The sequence below is a fragment of the Bubalus bubalis genome, chromosome 12 (assembly GCF_019923935.1).
Source record: "Bubalus bubalis isolate 160015118507 breed Murrah chromosome 12, NDDB_SH_1, whole genome shotgun sequence".
Taxonomy (NCBI): Eukaryota; Metazoa; Chordata; class Mammalia; order Artiodactyla; family Bovidae; genus Bubalus; species Bubalus bubalis.
This window is the reverse complement of record NC_059168.1, coordinates 9,872,979-9,891,074: the sequence shown is the minus strand read 5'-3', so window position 1 is coordinate 9,891,074 and position 18,096 is coordinate 9,872,979. Positions and strand designations below refer to the sequence as shown.

General features: G+C 46.7%; 1 protein-coding gene across 2 annotated transcripts; it reads left to right on the top strand.

Annotated features, from left to right (window-relative positions):
* The first annotated feature begins 231 nt into the window (after positions 1 to 231).
* On the top strand, positions 232 to 4,317 carry DOK1 (docking protein 1). 2 transcript variants are annotated; one of them, XM_006067906.4, is made up of 5 exons: positions 232 to 794; positions 1,144 to 1,443; positions 1,588 to 1,681; positions 1,904 to 2,088; positions 2,313 to 4,317. In XM_006067906.4, the coding sequence occupies exons 1-5, from the start codon at positions 735 to 737 to the stop codon at positions 3,123 to 3,125; spliced, it is 1,452 nt and encodes a 483-aa protein (XP_006067968.1). In that variant the 5' UTR covers positions 232 to 734; the 3' UTR covers positions 3,126 to 4,317. The 2 variants fall into 2 exon arrangements, with proteins under 2 accessions (XP_006067968.1, XP_006067969.1); XM_006067907.4 differs by lacking the exon at positions 232 to 794 and having other exon boundaries at positions 1,302 to 1,443; positions 1,592 to 1,681.
* The last annotated feature ends 13,779 nt before the right edge of the window (positions 4,318 to 18,096 follow it).

Sequence of the window (18,096 nt, the reverse complement as noted above, 5' to 3'; positions counted from 1 at the left end):
TTCCGCCTTCTCCCAGGATCCCTCCCAGGCCAGTTCCCTCCTCTTCTCCCCTCCTCCTTGAAGCTGGCCGCTGCCGCCGCTCAATCTCGCTCCCGCCCCCTCCTCGCCCCTCCCAGCCTGTTTAATTAAGCTCTCTTTTCCCGCGGGTTGGGTGCCGGGCAGCTGCGGTCAGAGAGCTGGACACACAGGAGGCCACGGGGCCGCAGACTATCCCGGGCTGCGCCCCGTGCGGCGACTCGGCTCCGAGCTCCGGGAAGTCTTCAGTCCCCAGCCCCAGCCCTTCCCCCATGTCCCCGGATCTGTGGATCGTAAATAGCCGAATTCCCGCGGAGCAGGGGTCGGGTCAGGTCCGGGGAACTGAAGCCTCGAAGGCCCAGAAAGTCCCTCCAATGCCCCAGGGTGCCCGTAGGCATTTTCTAGATGATGTCACGGCCTTCACTCTGATGTCACGTTGAGCATCTGACGTTGTACGCAGCCCCCAAGCCTAAGAGCCAGAGTCCTCTGACCGAAGTCACGGGGTTTCTCTCGGTGAAGCCACTAGAGTGAGACCTAGGGCTGGAGGTGGGGGTCTGGAGGTGGTACCCCTTCCCCTTCCTTTGGCCCATCTCCTTCCTCCCCTTTCTGGGTTCGCGGAGGCTGGGGAGGGATGGGAACGCCTCCCGCGAGCCCCGCCCCGCCCCGCCCCGCCTCCGGGCCCGCCGGGCCAGGAAGCGCGGAAGGAACCGCCGGGGGCCATGGACGGGGCCGTGATGGAAGGGCCGCTGTTTTTGCAGAGTCAGCGTTTCGGGACCAAGGTAGTGTGGGCATGGCTTGCTGAACCCCATCAGAGCTAGGGGTGGGCGACTGAGCCCAAACGGAGGGAGGGGGCTCGCGGCGGGTAGGAGAGCGGCGCCGGGACCCGGAGAGCCCCGTGACGTTCCCGCTAAAATGCTTTGCACATTCTTCGGAGAAGTGTCCGCCGGCCTCCGGGTATGCCTCTCCAGCCCTGGGGTGACAGAGCGGCATCCTCCAGGAGAAACTTCGCCAGCGATCGGGAAGCCTTGGTGTTGAAATCGGGCCGCGCGGGTCTTTCCTTCCCCCGTCGGGGCCAGGCAGCCGGTGCTTGTCCGCTCCCTCCCCAGCGTCTCTCGGCTCTTTCCCCAGAGATGGAGGAAGACCTGGGCGGTTCTCTACCCGGCCAGTCCCCACGGTGTCGCGCGGCTCGAGTTCTTTGACCACAAGGGGTCTAGCTCTGGAGGTGGCCGAGGGAGCTCGCGCCGCCTGGACTGCAAGGTGATTCGTCTGGCAGAGTGTGTGAGCGTGGCCCCCGTGGCAGTGGAGAGCCCCCCTGAGCCTGGCGCCGCAGCTTTTCGCCTGGACACCGCACAGCGATCCCACTTGCTGGCGGCCGACGCGCCGTCCAGTGCAGCCTGGGTGCAAACGCTGTGCCAAAACGCCTTTCCGGTGAGGGGCTCGGGGCTGCACTGGGCCCAAGAGGCGAGGCGGGGTGGGAGCAGTTACAGCGGCAGAGGAACTGGGCTGGCTCAGACCCTGGGAATCGGGGTGAGGGAATCACAGCCTCCTTCATACTCCTTCTCTTTACCCCAGAAAGGCAGCTGGGCCCTGGCACCTGCGGAGAACCCACCCAAGCTTTCCGCCTTGGAGATGCTGGAGAACTCGCTGTATAGCCCCTCCTGGGAAGGTAGATGGCCTGAAAAGCCCCAGCAGAGATGGGGTGGAAAGAAAGGGTGTCCTAGGAGGGGAAGTAGGAAGCTCCTGAGATCTGGCTTGAGAGAGAGAGAGAGAGAGAGAGAGAGTGAGTGTGTGTGTGTGTGTGTGTGTGTGTGTGTGTGTGTGTACAATCTGCTCCCTTCCCCCACCCCAGTCCTGGCCAGGTCGCAGTCTAATTGTATACTCCTTCCAGGATCCCAGTTCTGGGTAACGGTGCAGAAGACTGAGGCCGCCGAGCGCTGTGGCCTGCATGGCTCCTATGTGCTGAGAGTGGAGGCGGAGAGGCTGACTCTTCTGGCCCCGGGGGCCCAGAGGCAGATATTGGAGCCACTTCTTTTCTGGCCCTACACTCTGTTGCGTCGCTATGGCCGTGACAAGGTAGGGTGCTGTCAAGACAGGACTGGCTGACTGGGTTGGGCACCTGTGGAAGGGGTGGACAGGAAGGTGGGAGACTGCACTCTAGATAACTCTTTCTTGCCTAGACCATGACCAACCTCCCTTTCCAGTGGTCTCTTCTTTGTAGGTCCCCTAACTAGTTCTAGCCCTGTGACTCACCTCCTCTGATGCTCCTGGTAACGTGTTTCCCTCTACATCCTCTTCAGGTCATGTTCTCTTTTGAGGCTGGCCGCCGCTGTCCCTCCGGCCCTGGAACCTTCACCTTCCAGACGGCACAGGGAAATGACATCTTTCAGGCTGTCGAGACTGCTATCCACCGACAGAAGATTCAGGGAAAGGCTGGCCAGGGGCAGGATGTTCTCAGAGCTGATTCCCATGAAGGAGAAGTGGCAGATGGGAAGTTGGCTTCCCCCGCGGCCCCCCTGGAGCTCCCAGGCAGCCCTCCAGCCCTGTATTCTGAACCCTTAGACTCCCTGCGCATTCCTCCAGGCCCTTCCCAAGATTCCCTGTACTCAGACCCCTTGGACAGCACCCCTGCTCAGGCAGGGAAGGGGACACAGTTAAAGAAAGCTCTCTACTGGGACTTGTGTGAGCATGTGCAGCAAAAGCTGATAAAGGCCAAGTTGACAGACCCTAAAGAAGACCCCATTTATGATGAACCTGAGGGCCTGGCCCCAGCCACTCTCCGGGGCCTTTATGATCTGCCTCAGGAGCCCAAGGATGCGTGGTGGTGCCAGGCTCGGGTGAAGGAGGAGGGCTATGAGCTCCCCTACAACCCTGCCATGGATGACTATGCTGTGCCACCCCCTCGGAGCACAAAGCCCTTTCCAGCCCCCAAGCCCCAGGGCCTGGCCTTATCTGAATCTGGTGCTGCAACTGGCAGTGGCAGCCAAGGCCAGAGCTCACACACTGCCCTGTACAGCCATGTCCAGAAAAGCGGGGCCTCAGGGAGCTGGGACTGTGGGCTCTCTGGAGTAGTGACTGACAGGACTGGAGCCAAGTCAGAGGGTTCCACGTGAGAACTGGGCGAAGCTGAGGTTGCTGATAGAAGGACCATGGGGAAGGGGCATGGGATCAAAGAAACCTGTTAGAACCAGCAGGAACCAGAGGGGCCTGTGTGCAGAGACCGGGGTACAAGGGGAGTCAAGGGAAGGATGATCTGTCCCAAGAAGTCATGGAAGCGGGACAGAGTCATAAAGGGGCTCAGGGATGGGATCTGGGGGAGGCCAGCACCTCTAAGTCATCCCCACCAAAGGAAGGGATAGCTGCTGGAGCAGAACTATAGAAAAGGGTATTTGGTCAGACGAGGTGTGGTTTCAGAGGCTTGTATGGAGAGGCTTGTATGTCTCCTTGTAAAGGGAGACACTGAGCTGTGTCTGGATCCCTCCCGCTTCATTGTTCTTTACCATATATATATATATATATTTTTTTTTTGGGGGGGGTAAGTTTTATTCTCATTAAAGTCAGTTTGGATTTAAGAGGTCTATGTCTGTGAACAGTCATAAAGGGGACAGAGGGGCAAGATATACTGGGCAGACGCGGGGTTAGGAGAACCAGAAAGGCATTAGGGGCCACTGAAGGAAGAAAGGGCCCCAGGGAGGGGGTGACCATTCAGAGTCTGAAAGGTCCACTTAGGCCCACCTGGGGTGGGTGAGGCCCTGGGTATAACATCGGTAACCCTCAGTTTCCCCTGTTGCCCTTAATTATAGGCACAACCTCACAGGGTTTTTTGTACTGAAGGAGTTAAATTTCTCAAGTACTTAATTGATTTGAAGTGCAGAATAAGCATTTTACAAATGGTAGTTATTCTGTGGATGGACAAGGCTGCTGGGTGGGTGTGAGGAAAGGGGAACAGGGAGGGAACAGGCCTTTTTCATACCACCCTCTCCCCCGTTCTCAGCTCTAGGATGCCCCCCTCCCCTGTCTCTCATTCTCTCTCTCTCTCACACACACACACAGTTTGCGTGTAGGTAGCAAGCACCAGCCACTTTTCTGTCTGAAGGCTGATGGGACTTGCAATGTGATGGGAGGGGCACAGGCTTTGAAATGAAGCTTAGATTTCACTCCTACTTGTTTGTCATGAGCTTGGAAAACCTCATCCTTCTCTCCTGAGGTCCAGTTTCCTGAAGGTGACCTGCCATCATCCACCTGCTTACACAGAACTACAAGGAGAAATTTGGGTCTGGGAATACTAACAATGGTGGAGACCTACTGGGTGTTTATTCTTCATTTGTGTTAACAGTATCAAATGATCCAAAAGAAAAATAAGTCCCTTCTTGGAGAAAGAAGAGGGTCAGATGTGTCTCTTCATAGCCTGAGGAGTGGGGTGATGAAAGCATTGGAGGCGGAGGAGGGGAAGGCTCTGTTTCCCAGTCACCTGGAACTCGCAGAGGGTCAGGTGGACAGAAGGCAAGTCTGGCCACAAAAGGCCACTGTGGGACAGATCTGGAACCTAGGAATGGATGTGCTTTAGCAAGGCCGTCGGGCTAGTGACTTAGGGCCCTGAGGGATACTCCTCCTCTGCCTCTTCTTCCTCCTCTTCCAGAGGAGGCTGGAAGAAGACTTCTGAGGAAGCTTTGCTGGCTGCTGGCATCTTGGGGCCTCTGCCAGGGGCTGGAGTCATAGGCAGAGGGGCCACTGTGGCTTGCACTCGATTTATTTGCAAAGGCTGAGCCTGCAGAGAAAGCAAGAAGAGCTTTCTGTGAAGACTAGATAAAGTCCTGATTTCCTATTCCATTCCCTGCTGGGTCTCCAGTCCTAACTGCTTCTTGGGTCCCATGAGTGACAGCCTTAAGGCCCAGAGCACTGGAGTCCCTGGGGCCCTAGCCTCCACAATGCCTATCTCCCAGCTGAGTGTCCTCTGTCTGCTTGCCAAACAGCTAACTCATGGTGGGTTCTATTCCCCTCTCTAGACTGTATGTAGTTTGGAAACCTCTTTCTCTTGTAACTTCAGGTAAGACAAAAGTTTTTTTCTACAGGCTTTGTTACTGAGAAACAAGAAAAAGATTTATAAGAGCACAAAAGGAAGCCCATATACTACAGAACATGGATTTCATAAAAATAAATCCTCCCCTGCCCCGCGCCCCACCGCCCCCCCCCTCCCCCCCCCCCGCCTAATTACTCTTCTCTCTTGAACTCTTGTCACTGGAGCCGTGTCTCTAAGCTTCTAACCTTGGTCAGCCTCCCTTTCCTCATCTGTAAAATGAGATAACACTTACCTTGTAGGGATGCTGTGAGGATTAAAACAGAAAAATATATGTGAGAGTACATGTCACAAAACCTGGCAAATAACTGTTGCTTGGTAAATACTAATTTCCCTCCCCTTGGGCATTTCTTATCCCACCTTCTTTCAACAGAGGCTGCGGTTGTGGTTCCAACGCAGCCAGTTTGCTTAGTGGGACAGTGATCTGTTAAATGACTACTGAATTTTCCAAACACCGCAATTAAGATAACTAAATATTTTATGTAAATACCCAAGCAAAAAAAGTCCCAGTACTGCGTAAGGGTTGTAATTTTCTTTGTCTAGGGTTAAAGGCTTCTCTTCCCATTGGTCTGTTCTTCCAGAGGAGATCAGGGAGGATCTCCCTTGGATGGGGGACAGGGGAAGAGGACTCTGGCATTCTGGGCATAACGGGGAAGGAGGGAAGTACCTTTCTCACAGCCCGGCTCTTCGAGCTTGGGTGGAACCGGCCATGAGGGTTGGCAAAGGTGCTGCTCAGGTGTGAGTACAGGTGGCTCCAGACTTCCAAGGGGTTGTAGGTGGATTCTAGTTCCAGGTCATCAAGCATGCTCTGAAGAAGAGAGAGGAGGCGCCTCACTGGGAAACGTGAGGTCACAGAACCCAAGATGTCAGGCAGAGGCCTGAGCGTGAGAAGCTGAGGAGGTGTGATGGCCCTGGGCTTCACTGAGGGGTGTGAGAGAGATGCGTGTCCTCTTGGGTGTTCGAGCCCCCAGGTCTGAGAGCTTGTGAAGTGTCAGGCAGGGGTACAAGCAGCAACCGAATGGTGAGGGACACTGAGCATTCTGGCCCCAAGAACCATGTCACAGGATTCTGAGAGGGGCCAGAGTGCCGTGAGGGTTACAAGGGAGCCAGTGTGTGAGGCTGTGAGGGAGGGTGAGTTGGGGGCTGAGGTGCTCAGTCTGCAAAGCAAGTACACCGAGTTCTCGGCCTGTGAGGCGAGCATAACCAGAGGACATGCGAGCAGAGCATTCCTGAGCAGTCAGGTTTTCCGGCCACAACATCCTGTGCCAGGAAACAACTGGCCCTGAAGTGAGACGCTGAGTGAGCCACGGCCACTCGTGCCCACCTCTCTCGCATCCCTGTGGCTGCCAAGCCAAGAGCACAATCCCAGGCTCTGTCCTCTCGGCATGTAAGCCAGGAATCTAGCAGCAGGGGTGTGGTTCCAGTTCTCTGTGCCGTGAGCCCCCCTCCCACCCTCAACTGGGGAGGCTGGCAGAGGAAATCCAGAATCCCAATCCAAGATGAGAGGAGGGGAAGGAGAAAAGTGTCCTTAGAGCTGTTCCCTCCTTTGCATCATAGTCTCATTTTAAAGCTCTTCCTATTCTCAGCGCCTATATTGGCTGCCTTTTCCTCTTTCTCTCAGAGATAGAGGTGTACAAACACAGGCACACACACCTGCATTCAGAGATTGCAGAGACGGACCCATGAGAACACACCATCACGCAGATGCGTGCTTTCTTCCGTCTCGCCTCAGTTCCTGGCCTTCTTCTCTGTCCCTCTTACCATATTCTTGTAACCACTTCTCCCTCTGCTCCCTGGTCCTTTCCTTCTGGGGCTGACTCGTTTCCCTCATCCCTTTCTTGAACTCCATTCTCTTCTCTCCCCTCTATCCCATGAGATCCGGGCTCACTTGCCTCCACAGTCTTAAGGCTGTCAGCAGGCATGTCCTCAGGTAGCAGGGGGAAAGGGCTGGGCAGCATCAGTTCCCGAGTGGCCACTGCCTTCACCAGCAGAGTGGGAGAGTGAGATGGCAGGATCACGTAGAAGGTGCTAGCGGGCTCTCTCAGTTTGTGTTCTCGGTTCAGGGGCTCCCCCTTGGCCAATAGCAGCCATTCTCTTTTCTGAAACAAAGACACAAAAGCGTAGGCTCATCTTCAGTCTTTGGCAGGTTTGGAAGATTAGTCCCAATTGCCGGCCTGTTTCCTCTCCCTCCCCTCAACTAGTTCTCGACGCTTTAAAGCAGTGCCGTCATTTTGTGCAGCACAGAACTCTGAGGGGGTCTGGTAAGCCAGGCAGGTGTTAGGTGCCTGCAGAAGTTCATGGTTTCTAACATTTTGCTTATTATCTGGAGATGCACTGTGTTCCTGAAGAACAGATCCAAAATGTCTGGAAAGTACCTGATGCTTCTCAAGTCTGTCAAATTGGAAATAAATTATATAGAACTCACAGTATTATGTGTGCATGGGGAGAATTTGCCCCTGGTCCAAGGACATGGCCTTTTTAAGCCTGGAAGGGATGTTTGCTGGAAGGGATATTAGGAAATTGCAGGGCACTCCATTTCAGTTGGCTCAAGTAAAAAGTGAGGGCTTATTACTAGACTCTCAATTCTTTTTTAAAAAAGTATTTATTTGACTGCGCCAGGCCTAGTTGCAGCATGCAGGATCTTAGATTTTGGTGCAGCATGCAGGCTTTTTAGCTGCAGCATGTGGGACTAGTTCCCTGATCAGGGATTGAACCTGGGCCCCCTGCTTTGGGAGTGTGGAGTCTTAGCCACTGGACCACCAGGGAAATCCTTCAAGTACCTTCTGATGTGGCTCAGGGTTTGGATTATTATCATTACTTTAATCTTTTTTTTCATGCTGGTTCATGTATTTGTTTGTAGATTAGTTTGTTTATTTATTAAGAATTTGTTGAATGCCCGTTATGTCCCAAGCACTAGGCATGGGTATATAGAAATTCATTAGACATGTGAAGCAGAAGGTTTGTAAACTAATGTTTGTCCAAGATTTAGGATGACCAACTGTTTCCGTTTGTCCGTCTTTAGCACTGAAAGTCTTGTCTCCCAGAAGACACTTCAGTCTTGGGCAAACTGGAGCAGTTGGTTACCTTTCTAAGACTCCTTGGAGAATAAAATATCTTGCCACTGTGGCAAGTCTCTGGGGGCTAAAACTATGGCAGTGTGACATTTCTTACACCTCAGGGTTATGAGGCAAATTAACAACCGTTATATCCTGGGATTACTAAAAAAATCTGAATGCAGCACACAAAAAAATTATGATCCCTAGAATTTGAGTCTATTGATTTTAGGGACAATGGCTAAACTTATGTTAGAGAAGTGATATGTAGAAATACATGAGATCTCTCAAAAGTAACTCTTGATGTGGGAACTATCAGAGGACTGGGAAAAGATTGATTTGAAAGGATTTTACAGGTCACTTTAAAATTTCTGGACTAATTTACAGAGAGATTGACAGAGGCTCTGGAAGAAGACAGGCAAATATACCCTTATTAGAATGGTAAAGATATTACTTTATCTGCATTTCCCAGGAACATTCTGAGAAAGTAAGAGGTAGGGAAATTGAACTTTAAGGCTCCTATTTTGACTCTAAATTTCTAACCTCTTCCTGGACAGTGATTATTTGAAGTCCTGGAACCAAGCTTGAACATGTTACCCAAGTCATGGGTTGACTTGTTCCTACAGGCATTGAACCTGTGATGGAAATAGTTAATTGACAAACCAGGTATCTGAGGTTGAGAAAAGGCAGTGGCATGGGGGTGTCTCAGAAGACCTTGGGGTCCTCAAATTGAACAATGCTTAATGACTGCTTTGCTATTGTTCAGTCACTAAGCCATGTCTGACTCTTTGTGACCCTGTGGACTGCAGCATGCCAGGTTCCTCTGTCCTCTACTGTCTCCTGGAGTTGGCTCAAATTCACGTCCATTTAGTTGGTGATGCTATCTAACCATCTCTTCCTCCGCCTCCCCCTTCTCCTTTTGCCTTCAGTCTTTCCCAGCATCAGGGACTTTTCCAGTGAGTCGGCTTTTCCCATCAGGTGGCCAAGTATTGGAGCTTCAGCTTCAGCAACAGTCCTTCTGATGAATATTCAGGACTGATCTCCTTGCAGTACAAGGGACTCTCAACAGTCTTCTCCAGCACCACCATTCAAACACATCAATTCTCCGGTGCTCAGCCTTCTTTATGGACCAACTGTCACATCTGTATATGACAAATGAAAAAACCATAGCTTTGACTATACAGACCTTTGTTGGAGAAGTGATGTCTCTCCTTTTTAAGATGCTGTCTAGGTTTGTCATCGCTTTCCTTCCAAGGAGCAAGCCTCTTTTAATTTCACAGCTGAAGTCACCATCCACAGTAATTTTGGAGCCTAAGAAAAGAAAATCTGCCACCGCTTTCACTTTTCCCCCTTCTATTTGCCATGAAGTAATGGGACCAGATACCATGATCTTTGTTTTTTGAATGTTGAGTTTCAAGTCAGCTTTTACACTCTCCTGTTGTACCCTCATCAAGAGGCTCTTTAGTTCCTCTTCACTTTCTGCCATTAGGTTGGTATCATCTGCATCTCTGAGGTTGTTGATACTTCTCCCAGCAATACTTGATTCCAGCTTGTGATTCATCCAGCCTGGCATTTTGCATGATGTACTCTGCATAGAAGTTAAATAAGCAGAGTGACAATATACAGCCTTGTACTCCTTTCCCAATTCTGAAGCAGTCTGTTGTTCCATGTAAGATTCTAACTGTTGTTTCTTGACCTTCATACAGGCTTCTCAGGAGACAGGTAAGGGGTCTAGTATTCCCATCTCTTACTTCTCATAGTTTGCTGTGATCCCCACAGTCAAAGGATTTAGCATAGTCAATGAAGCAGAAGTAGATGTTTTTCTGGAATTCCCTTGCTTTTTCTGTGATCCAACTGGTGTTGGCAATTTGATCTCTGGTTCCTCTGCCTCTTTGAAACCCAACTTGTACATCTGGAAGTTCTCAGTTCACATACAGTTGAAGCCTAGCTTGAAGGATTTTGAGCATAACCTTGCTAGCATGTGAAATGAGCAAAACTGTATGGTAGTTTGAACATTCTTTGGCATTGCCCTTCTTTGGGATTAGAATGATTAGATGACTGCTGAGTACTTTAGAATATGTTTTTTTCTAATTCAAAAGAAAGGAGCATGAGTTGGATGCTGAATTTACCAGAAGGTGGGTGAAAAAATTTCTATACTTATGTTGTGGTTAGAGACTTTGCTATGTAAGGTGCCAGGGAGCTTAGATTTTAGGAGGTGGAGGTTGATTCTTATTAGAACAGGTGTGACAGGGGGAGAATTGAATGGCATGCTGTATTCCAAGTTCAGCCTGATTAAAGTCATCTGCCCCACTTCTAATTACTAAAGCTATGAAGGAAGGTGTGGTGTGGCAGCCACTGTTGGTTTCCTGGCCACTGCCCCCATCCCCTTTCTCTCTGTTAGTCTTTCAGTGATATGTAATGTGGACTTAAATAATGAGACATCAGCAGAAGTTGCTAGGTGTGGCTTCTGGAAAAGCTTTGTAACATGCTGGCAGGCTTTTTGCGCCTGCACCCTACCCCTTCTTTCTCCCTAGGACAGGACTCGATCTTAAGGTGCAGCAGCCACCTCGTGACCATGAGGCAGCAGGCATGAGGATGAAGTATGCCTGCTGAGGATGCTACGGGGAAAACAGCAAGAGCCTGGGTCCTCGACAGCACTGATTGACTGCACCAGCCCCAGAATTCTGTCCTTGCTCTTTTGTTACATGAGAAAAATAAACTCTTACTCAAAGTAGAGTTGGGTTGGTTTTCTGTTAGTTACAGCCAGATGGATCTTTTACAGATTTCAAAGAAAAAGAAGAGGAGGTGGTTATTTATTTCTAGTATATGGGAAGACAGGAGTAGAAGGGACAATTCAATGGCACTGGTGTAGGCTTTGCTAGAGAGGCAGGTGGGAGTTTATTATTATGAAGTAAAAACTCTAATCTCACTAAACCATTCCTTCCTTGACTTGCCATCAATGATGAAAAAGTGAAAGTATTAGTCACTCAGTCATGTGTGACTCTTTGCAACCCCATGAACTGTAGCCCTCCAGTCTCCTCTGTCTGTGGAATTCTCCAGGCAAGAATACTGGAGTGGGTTGCCATTCCCTTCTCCAGGGGATCTTCCTGACCAAGGGATTAAACCTGGGTCTCCTGCATTGTAGGCAGATTCTTTATCATCTGAGACACCAGGGAAGCCCATCAAGATAATGACCTGGGACCAAATCATTCCATTAAAGAAGCACTGACCCACTCCTGAGTGGGAGAGCTCCTCAGGCAGCCACTGAGAGTAGGGAAGAGCCAAGAGCACTCATTTTGCATTGCTTGTGGGAAGAGACACATTTCATTGTCATATGTGTCTAGGAAGAGAAATTACAGCTAGTTATAGTAAAGCCATGCATACCTGGGGATTTTTGGAATCTGGAAGGGCATCAGGAAGAAGTTGTTGCTTTGGCATTATTTGCTTATTCTCTCCCTCCAGAAGGCAGGATGCAGGAGGGGAAGAAAAAGAAGCTACAGTGACAACGCTTCTGCTGCTCTCATACTGGCTTCCACAGAGGAGACCAGGGGAAGATGGTGAATGGGATTCCAAACCCCAAGCAGCAGATTGTATATTCTTTTCAAATGAACATGGAACATTCTCCAGAATAGATTATGTGATAGGCCATAAAACAAACTGTAATAATTAAAAAAATTAAAATCATCCAAATTATCTTCTCTGATCACAGTAGAATGCAATTAGAAATCAACAAAGAAAAGAAATTTGGGAAACTCATAAGTACAAGAAAATTAAATAACATACTCCTAAGTAATCAATGGATCAAGGAAGAAATCACAAAGAAAATTAGAAAACAATTTGAGATGAGTTTAAGTAAAAACACAACATACCAAAACTTATGAAATATAGCCAAAGCAGTGCTTAGAGGGAAATTTATAGCCGATAACTCCTCTATTAAACTAAAAAGAAAACAGATCTCAAATCAATACCTTAATCTTCTACCTTAAGAAACTAGAAGAAGAAGACCAAACTAAACTTAAAGCAAGTAGAAGGAAGGAAATTAAAAAATTACTGGAGTAAAAAAACATAAAATAGACAGTATAAAAATAATAGAGAAAATCAATGGAACCAAAGTTGGTTCTTTGAAAAGATCAATAGAAATGTAAAAGCCCGTTAGCTAGATTGATAAGGGAGAAAGAGAAAATATCTAAATTACTAAAATCAAAAATAAAAGAGGTAGCATCAGGACTTTCCAGGTGGTCCAGCCGTTAAGACTCCGTGCTCCCAAAGCAGGGGGCCTAGGTTTGATCCCTGGTCAGGAAACTAGATCCCACATGCCTCAATTAAGAGTTTACATGCTGCAACTAAGACCTGGCACCACCAAACAAAAACAAATACTAAATTAAAAAAAGAGGTAGCATCAATACTGACCTTACAGAAATGAAAAATATTATAAGGGAATATTATAAACAATTGTATGACAACAAATTAGGTAACCTAGATGAAATGGACAGATTCCTAGAAAGACACGAACTGCTAAGACTGACTCAACAGGAAATAGAAAATCTTCTGAATAAATCTGTGTCAGGAGTCCCCAAGACTACTCCTGGGTTGAGTGATTCACTAAGAGGACTCACAAGACTTAGCATAAATATGACTTATTATGGCAAGAGAATACAAAAGAAAATCAGCATGGAGAAAAGGCTTATGGGTGAAGTTCAGAGGAAACAAAGTTTCCTTTAAAAACAAAGCTTTTAAAAGTCCTCTACCTCCAGAGTTGGGCTTCCCTGGTGGCTCAGTGGTAAAGAATCCTCCTGCAATGAAGGAGTTGCAGGAGATGCAGGTTCGATCCCTGGGTTAGGAAGATCCCCTGGAGGAGGCATGGCAACCCACTCCAGTATTCTTGCCTGGAGAATCCGATGGACAGAGGAGCCTGTGGGCAACAGTCCATATGGTTGCAAAGAGTTGGGGGCATGACTAAAGCAACTTAACATGCACACACACACGCTGTAGAGTCACAGAACATACTTAATTCCTCTAGTGTTAAACTGTGGCAGTATATGTAAAATGTTGTCCACCAGCAGTCATTAGAGACTCAGTGCCCAACAGTTTTTTGGAGGCTGGTCACAGAAGCACCTTGTACCCAGCACATCCCAAAGTTCTAGACTCCTGTGAGAAAAGCAGATGTCAGCACATACTTTTGCACAGTGAGCCACTGGGGGATGGTGGGAACACTCCCTAAATCCAAATTCCCATATGCCAGACAAGGGTTAATCTTGTAAGTAGGACTTTCTAAGCAAAGAAATCTCAGGCCTGCTATATTAACTTTTTGGCACAATCTATAACAAGTAAAGATATACAGTTAGTAATTAGAAGATTTTCCACAAAAAAAATTAAGGCCTAGATGGCTTTACTGGTGAATTGTGCCAACCTTTAAATAAATATCATTAATCTTTCACAAATTCTTCCAAGAAAACAGAAGATGAAGGAAAACTTTGCAACTAATCTACGAGGTTAGTATTACCCTGATACTAAAACTAGAAAAAAAATCACAAGAAAATTACAGACCACTATTCCTTACAAATATAGATGCAAAAATCCTCAGCAACATACCAGCCAACCAAATCCAGCAAATATAAAAAGGATTATACACTAAAAGTGGGATTTATTCTAGGAATGCAAGGTTGGCATAATATCTGAAAGACCAAACAATGTAATACATCATGTTAATAGACTAATGGATGGAACTACATAATTATCTCAATAAAGATGGGAAATGCATTTGATAAAATTCATGATAAAAACATTCAACAGAATGGAACTTCCTCAACCTATCAAAGGCCTCCATAAAAAACTTACAGTTAACATCATAGTGAAGTGAAAGTGAAGTCGCTCAGTCTTGTCCGACTCTTAGCGACCCCATGGACTACAGCCCACCAGGCCCTCTGTCCATGGGATTTTCCAGGCAAGAGTACTGGAGTGGGGTGCCATTGCCTTCTCCGTTAACAGCGGCTAGGCATATTATATTTACTTGGAGCTGGCATACTTGGTGACAGCCTTAGTGCCCTCGGACACGGCGTGCTTGGCCAGCTCCCCAGGTAGCAGCAAGTGCACGGCGGTCTGGATCTCCCTGGATGTGATAGTCAAGCGCTTGTTGTAACGCGCCAGGCATGATGCCTCGCCAGCGATGCGCTCGAAAATGTCGTTGACGAAGGAGTTTATGATTCCCGTGGCCTTGGACGAGATGCCGGTGTCCGGATGGACTTGCTTCAGCACCTTGTACACGTACACGGAGTAGCTCTTCTTGCGGCTGGCTTGCGCTTCTTGCCGTCCTTCTTCTGGGCCTTGGTCACAGCTTTTTTAGAGCCCTTTTTAGGGGCAGGAGCAGACTTAGCCGGTTCAGGCATGTCTATAAGGACAACACCCAACAACACAGACTGGGTGCTTAGCCCCTAAGATTAGGAGCAAGACAAAGATGTCTGCACTTGTCATTTCTATTCAACAATGTTGGAGATGTATTGAAGACCAAAGGGCCATTTCCCACATTTCTGGACTATTAGCCCCTCTAGGATTATGAGCATGTTAATATCCTAGCACTTGAGGACTAATATTTTTAAATTTTGATTTAGAAAAATATAATAATGTGACATTTCTCAACATTAGAGAGCTAAGGTGCACATTCATACCATTTACCAGTTCTGTGAAGGTTGAAATAGATGTGACAATGGGTACACGGGTGGGGACAGGGAAAAAAGGATGAGTAGGGGTAGGCTGTGGTGGGAGGCAGGAACAACTTCATAGTGAAGGTATTTAAGCAGAATCTGGAAAAAAAGTTAAAAAAATGTGTTGTGTGGCTAGAGGCAAGGGGAAGGGAGCAGCATTAAAAAGGGTGTGGTGGTGTGAAGCAGTTTAGCATCTTTGGGAAACATTTAGTAATTTATAAGTATGGCTGGTGTGGAGGATAGAAGGGACGTGGTGAAAGATGAAGCAAGAGGCTGGGTCACAAGAAGGCTACTGATGCTGTGCTATCCTGCTTTTCTAGCCCCTGTCTGTATACACTGGAGGCTGTATACTCTAACTACATTCTGATCATTTTTAACAAATGGCTCTTGACCTGCCATCACCCCACTCTCAGCTTAGATTCTTGCTCTTGACTCTTTGCCTAATATAACCAAGGAATTTCCATTTCCCCACCCATTTACAGCCCAACCAGGTCATTGCCTATGTACTTCGACTTCTGCTGGGCATACCTTGGCTTGAATCCTGTCACTTCTGTGGCCAATTAGGGCAGACATGGGTTGTAAAGCTCTGGAATGTGTATCCAGAAACTCTGACATTTTAAGTTGGAAACTGAAAGATCTATTAAATATTTAATATAAAGATCTGTTAAATAGGTGGTATTTTCATTTCTTTTCCTAGTTCACACAGACATGACTTTGTAAGAGAAATGAGGATGTGGAAAGTGAGTCACTAGCTACATAATGGGGACTATGTAGTAGGATTTGGTAACTGAAAAGATGTTTTCCTAGTGATGAATAAATTCATCTAATAAATACTTGGAAAAATTATATATATAATTCCCTACCACATTCTCCAAAGTGGTTATCCAAGTTTAGAAAAAGGCAACAACAACAACAACAAAATAAACAATTAGGGGGATTGGACAAAGGCAATAAAAGGTGCTGCTCCATGCTCAGTCACTTAGTCATGTCTGACTCTTTGCGACCCCAGGGACTGTAGCCCGCCAGGCTCCTCTGTCCATGGAATTTTCCAGGCAAGAATACTGGAGTGGGTTGAAGGGTGATAGTAGAGCCAAGATTAGATAAGATCATAAAAATGCAAACCGCCCACTTTTGCTAGAAGCTATGCCCAGGAACCTGAAAATGAGAACACGGTGGAACCAGCCAACTAACTGAGGGTAAACCAGAAAATGTATTACAGATTGTCCAGCCAGATAAAGGATGCAAAAGGGAATAAATGAACATTTAATAACCTTCAACTTCTACATTTAAGTGGGTTGGAATGGCCAGAGGCAGACTGGTTTTCCTGCCTAGAATATCTGTGAAAGCTGAAAAATATATAGAAACCATTTGGTTGAGCGCTGTGAGATAGTGCTGAGACAATAGAAGTGAGAGGTAGCTAAATTTCTGGAAAAGGAAGAATTCGGAGAAGTGAGAGAGGTATTGTAATCCTGAGGGCATATGTTTATTTTGAGTTGAAGGGAATGGTGGTTGGGAACTGAGAATCTAGGATTTATATCTCCTGAGGCAGTTGCAAGGGAACAGAGAAACTAGCAGAACTTTTTGGTGGAGATTTGACAGGGGTAAGACAGTTGCTCAAGTCAATTTCTCACTTAGCATATTTGCCAAATACTGGGGCTGCATGGAGCAGAGGACAAAAACATCCAAGGAGAAAGTCTCTAGAAGTAGAGCATTTTAGCAGACTTGAGAAACAGTGATTAGAGTTGGGATCGTCATGCGTATTATAGACCAGGTTTTCAGTGGAAAATGCTAGAGGGCCTGGAGCAAACCAGGGGTAGATTGAGACTTATCAGAACTGCAGCCCAGCCTTGACTCAGCACAGCTCCTGAGTAGAAAAGGATAATTTGTCAAAACTGTCTGCTTAGTGCAGGGCAGGATAAACTTGCTCAGAGGAAGCTAACACCAACTGGAGCCTTTATAATTTCTCTAGGCACAATGAGCATCTTTCATTAAAATATTACCAGGTTCACCAAAAGACAAGACACATGTCTAAAAACCAAATTAAGAAAGACAATAGATACAGAACTACAAGTGATCCAGGTGTTGAGTTTAGCAAAGTACCTTAAAATAACTATGATTAGTTTGTTTAAAAAAATACGTTAAAATGTGGAGAACTTCTCCAGAGAATTAGAATCCATAAAAAAGAAACATATGTAATTCATAGAACTACTAACCAACCATTATGTACAAATCATATGCCAGATGTATGCCAGGTGTTTTACACATGTAGTATTACTTAGTCATCTTGAAAACCACATGAGGTATTTTTTATTATCTTGTTTTACACGTGAAAGAGGCAAGGGTTACTAATATGTCCATCATGCATCTTCTCCCTCTTTTCCCTTCTCTCACACTCCACTTCTACTCATGAAAGGATAAGCTGTGTGGATTCTATTCCTGTATATTTTAGATAGGTAAAGAGAGACAGGACCTAAGAGGGAAGGGACTATGTCAGAGAGGCTAAATCAATCTGTAGAATATATGTATATATATATGGCTGAGAGAGGAAGGAGATAGAGGAACAGGAACTGGAACCGAGTCTTAGTTTTTGTGTGTGCATGTATGTGAAAGGCTCTTAGAACATCTCCAGGTTAGATATGATTGAGGAGTAGAGGAAGAAAATTTGAAAAATATCATTGTGGGTAATGAACTATTTCCTGTTTGGTGTTCTTTGAAAGCACACATAAATTAATTTTAAAATTACTATTTGTCTTCTGGGTAGTGCTTCTTTATATGCCATTTATATGGAGAATAAAGCACATGGGGCCACTAGATTTGTTAGGGTCACAAATAGATAAATACACTTATGTTTAGAGAGGTTAAGTATATGGCCTAAGTTCACACAACTGGAAAATAATGAAGCTTTCAGAAATCTAGGACCATCTGATTCCAAAGCCCACACTTGTCATGGACAATATAAACTGTATTTTACCACAACAGATTAGAAAACTGCCTGGCCTTACCATCACCCTGATACCAAAACCAAAGATGCCACACAAAAAAAGAAAATTATAGGCCAACATCACTGATGAACATAGATGCAAAAATCCTCAACAAAAATCTAGCAAACAGAATCCAACAACATATAAAAAAGATCATACTTCATGATCAAGAGGGCTTTATCCCAAGGATGCATGGATTTTTCAATATATGCAAATCAATCAATGTGATACACCATATTAACAAACTGAAAGATAAAAGTAATATGATCAAC

Bases quoted from the DNA above. Each gene is read 5' to 3' on its own strand.
- DOK1 (XM_006067906.4), top strand. From the start codon at position 735: ATGGACGGGGCCGTGATGGAAGGGCCGCTGTTTTTGCAGAGTCAGCGT. The intron at 1,444-1,587 runs GTGAGGGGCTCG...TCTTTACCCCAG, and splicing joins TGTGCCAAAACGCCTTTCCG to AAAGGCAGCTGGGCCCTGGC. The intron at 2,089-2,312 runs GTAGGGTGCTGT...CATCCTCTTCAG, and splicing joins GTCGCTATGGCCGTGACAAG to GTCATGTTCTCTTTTGAGGC.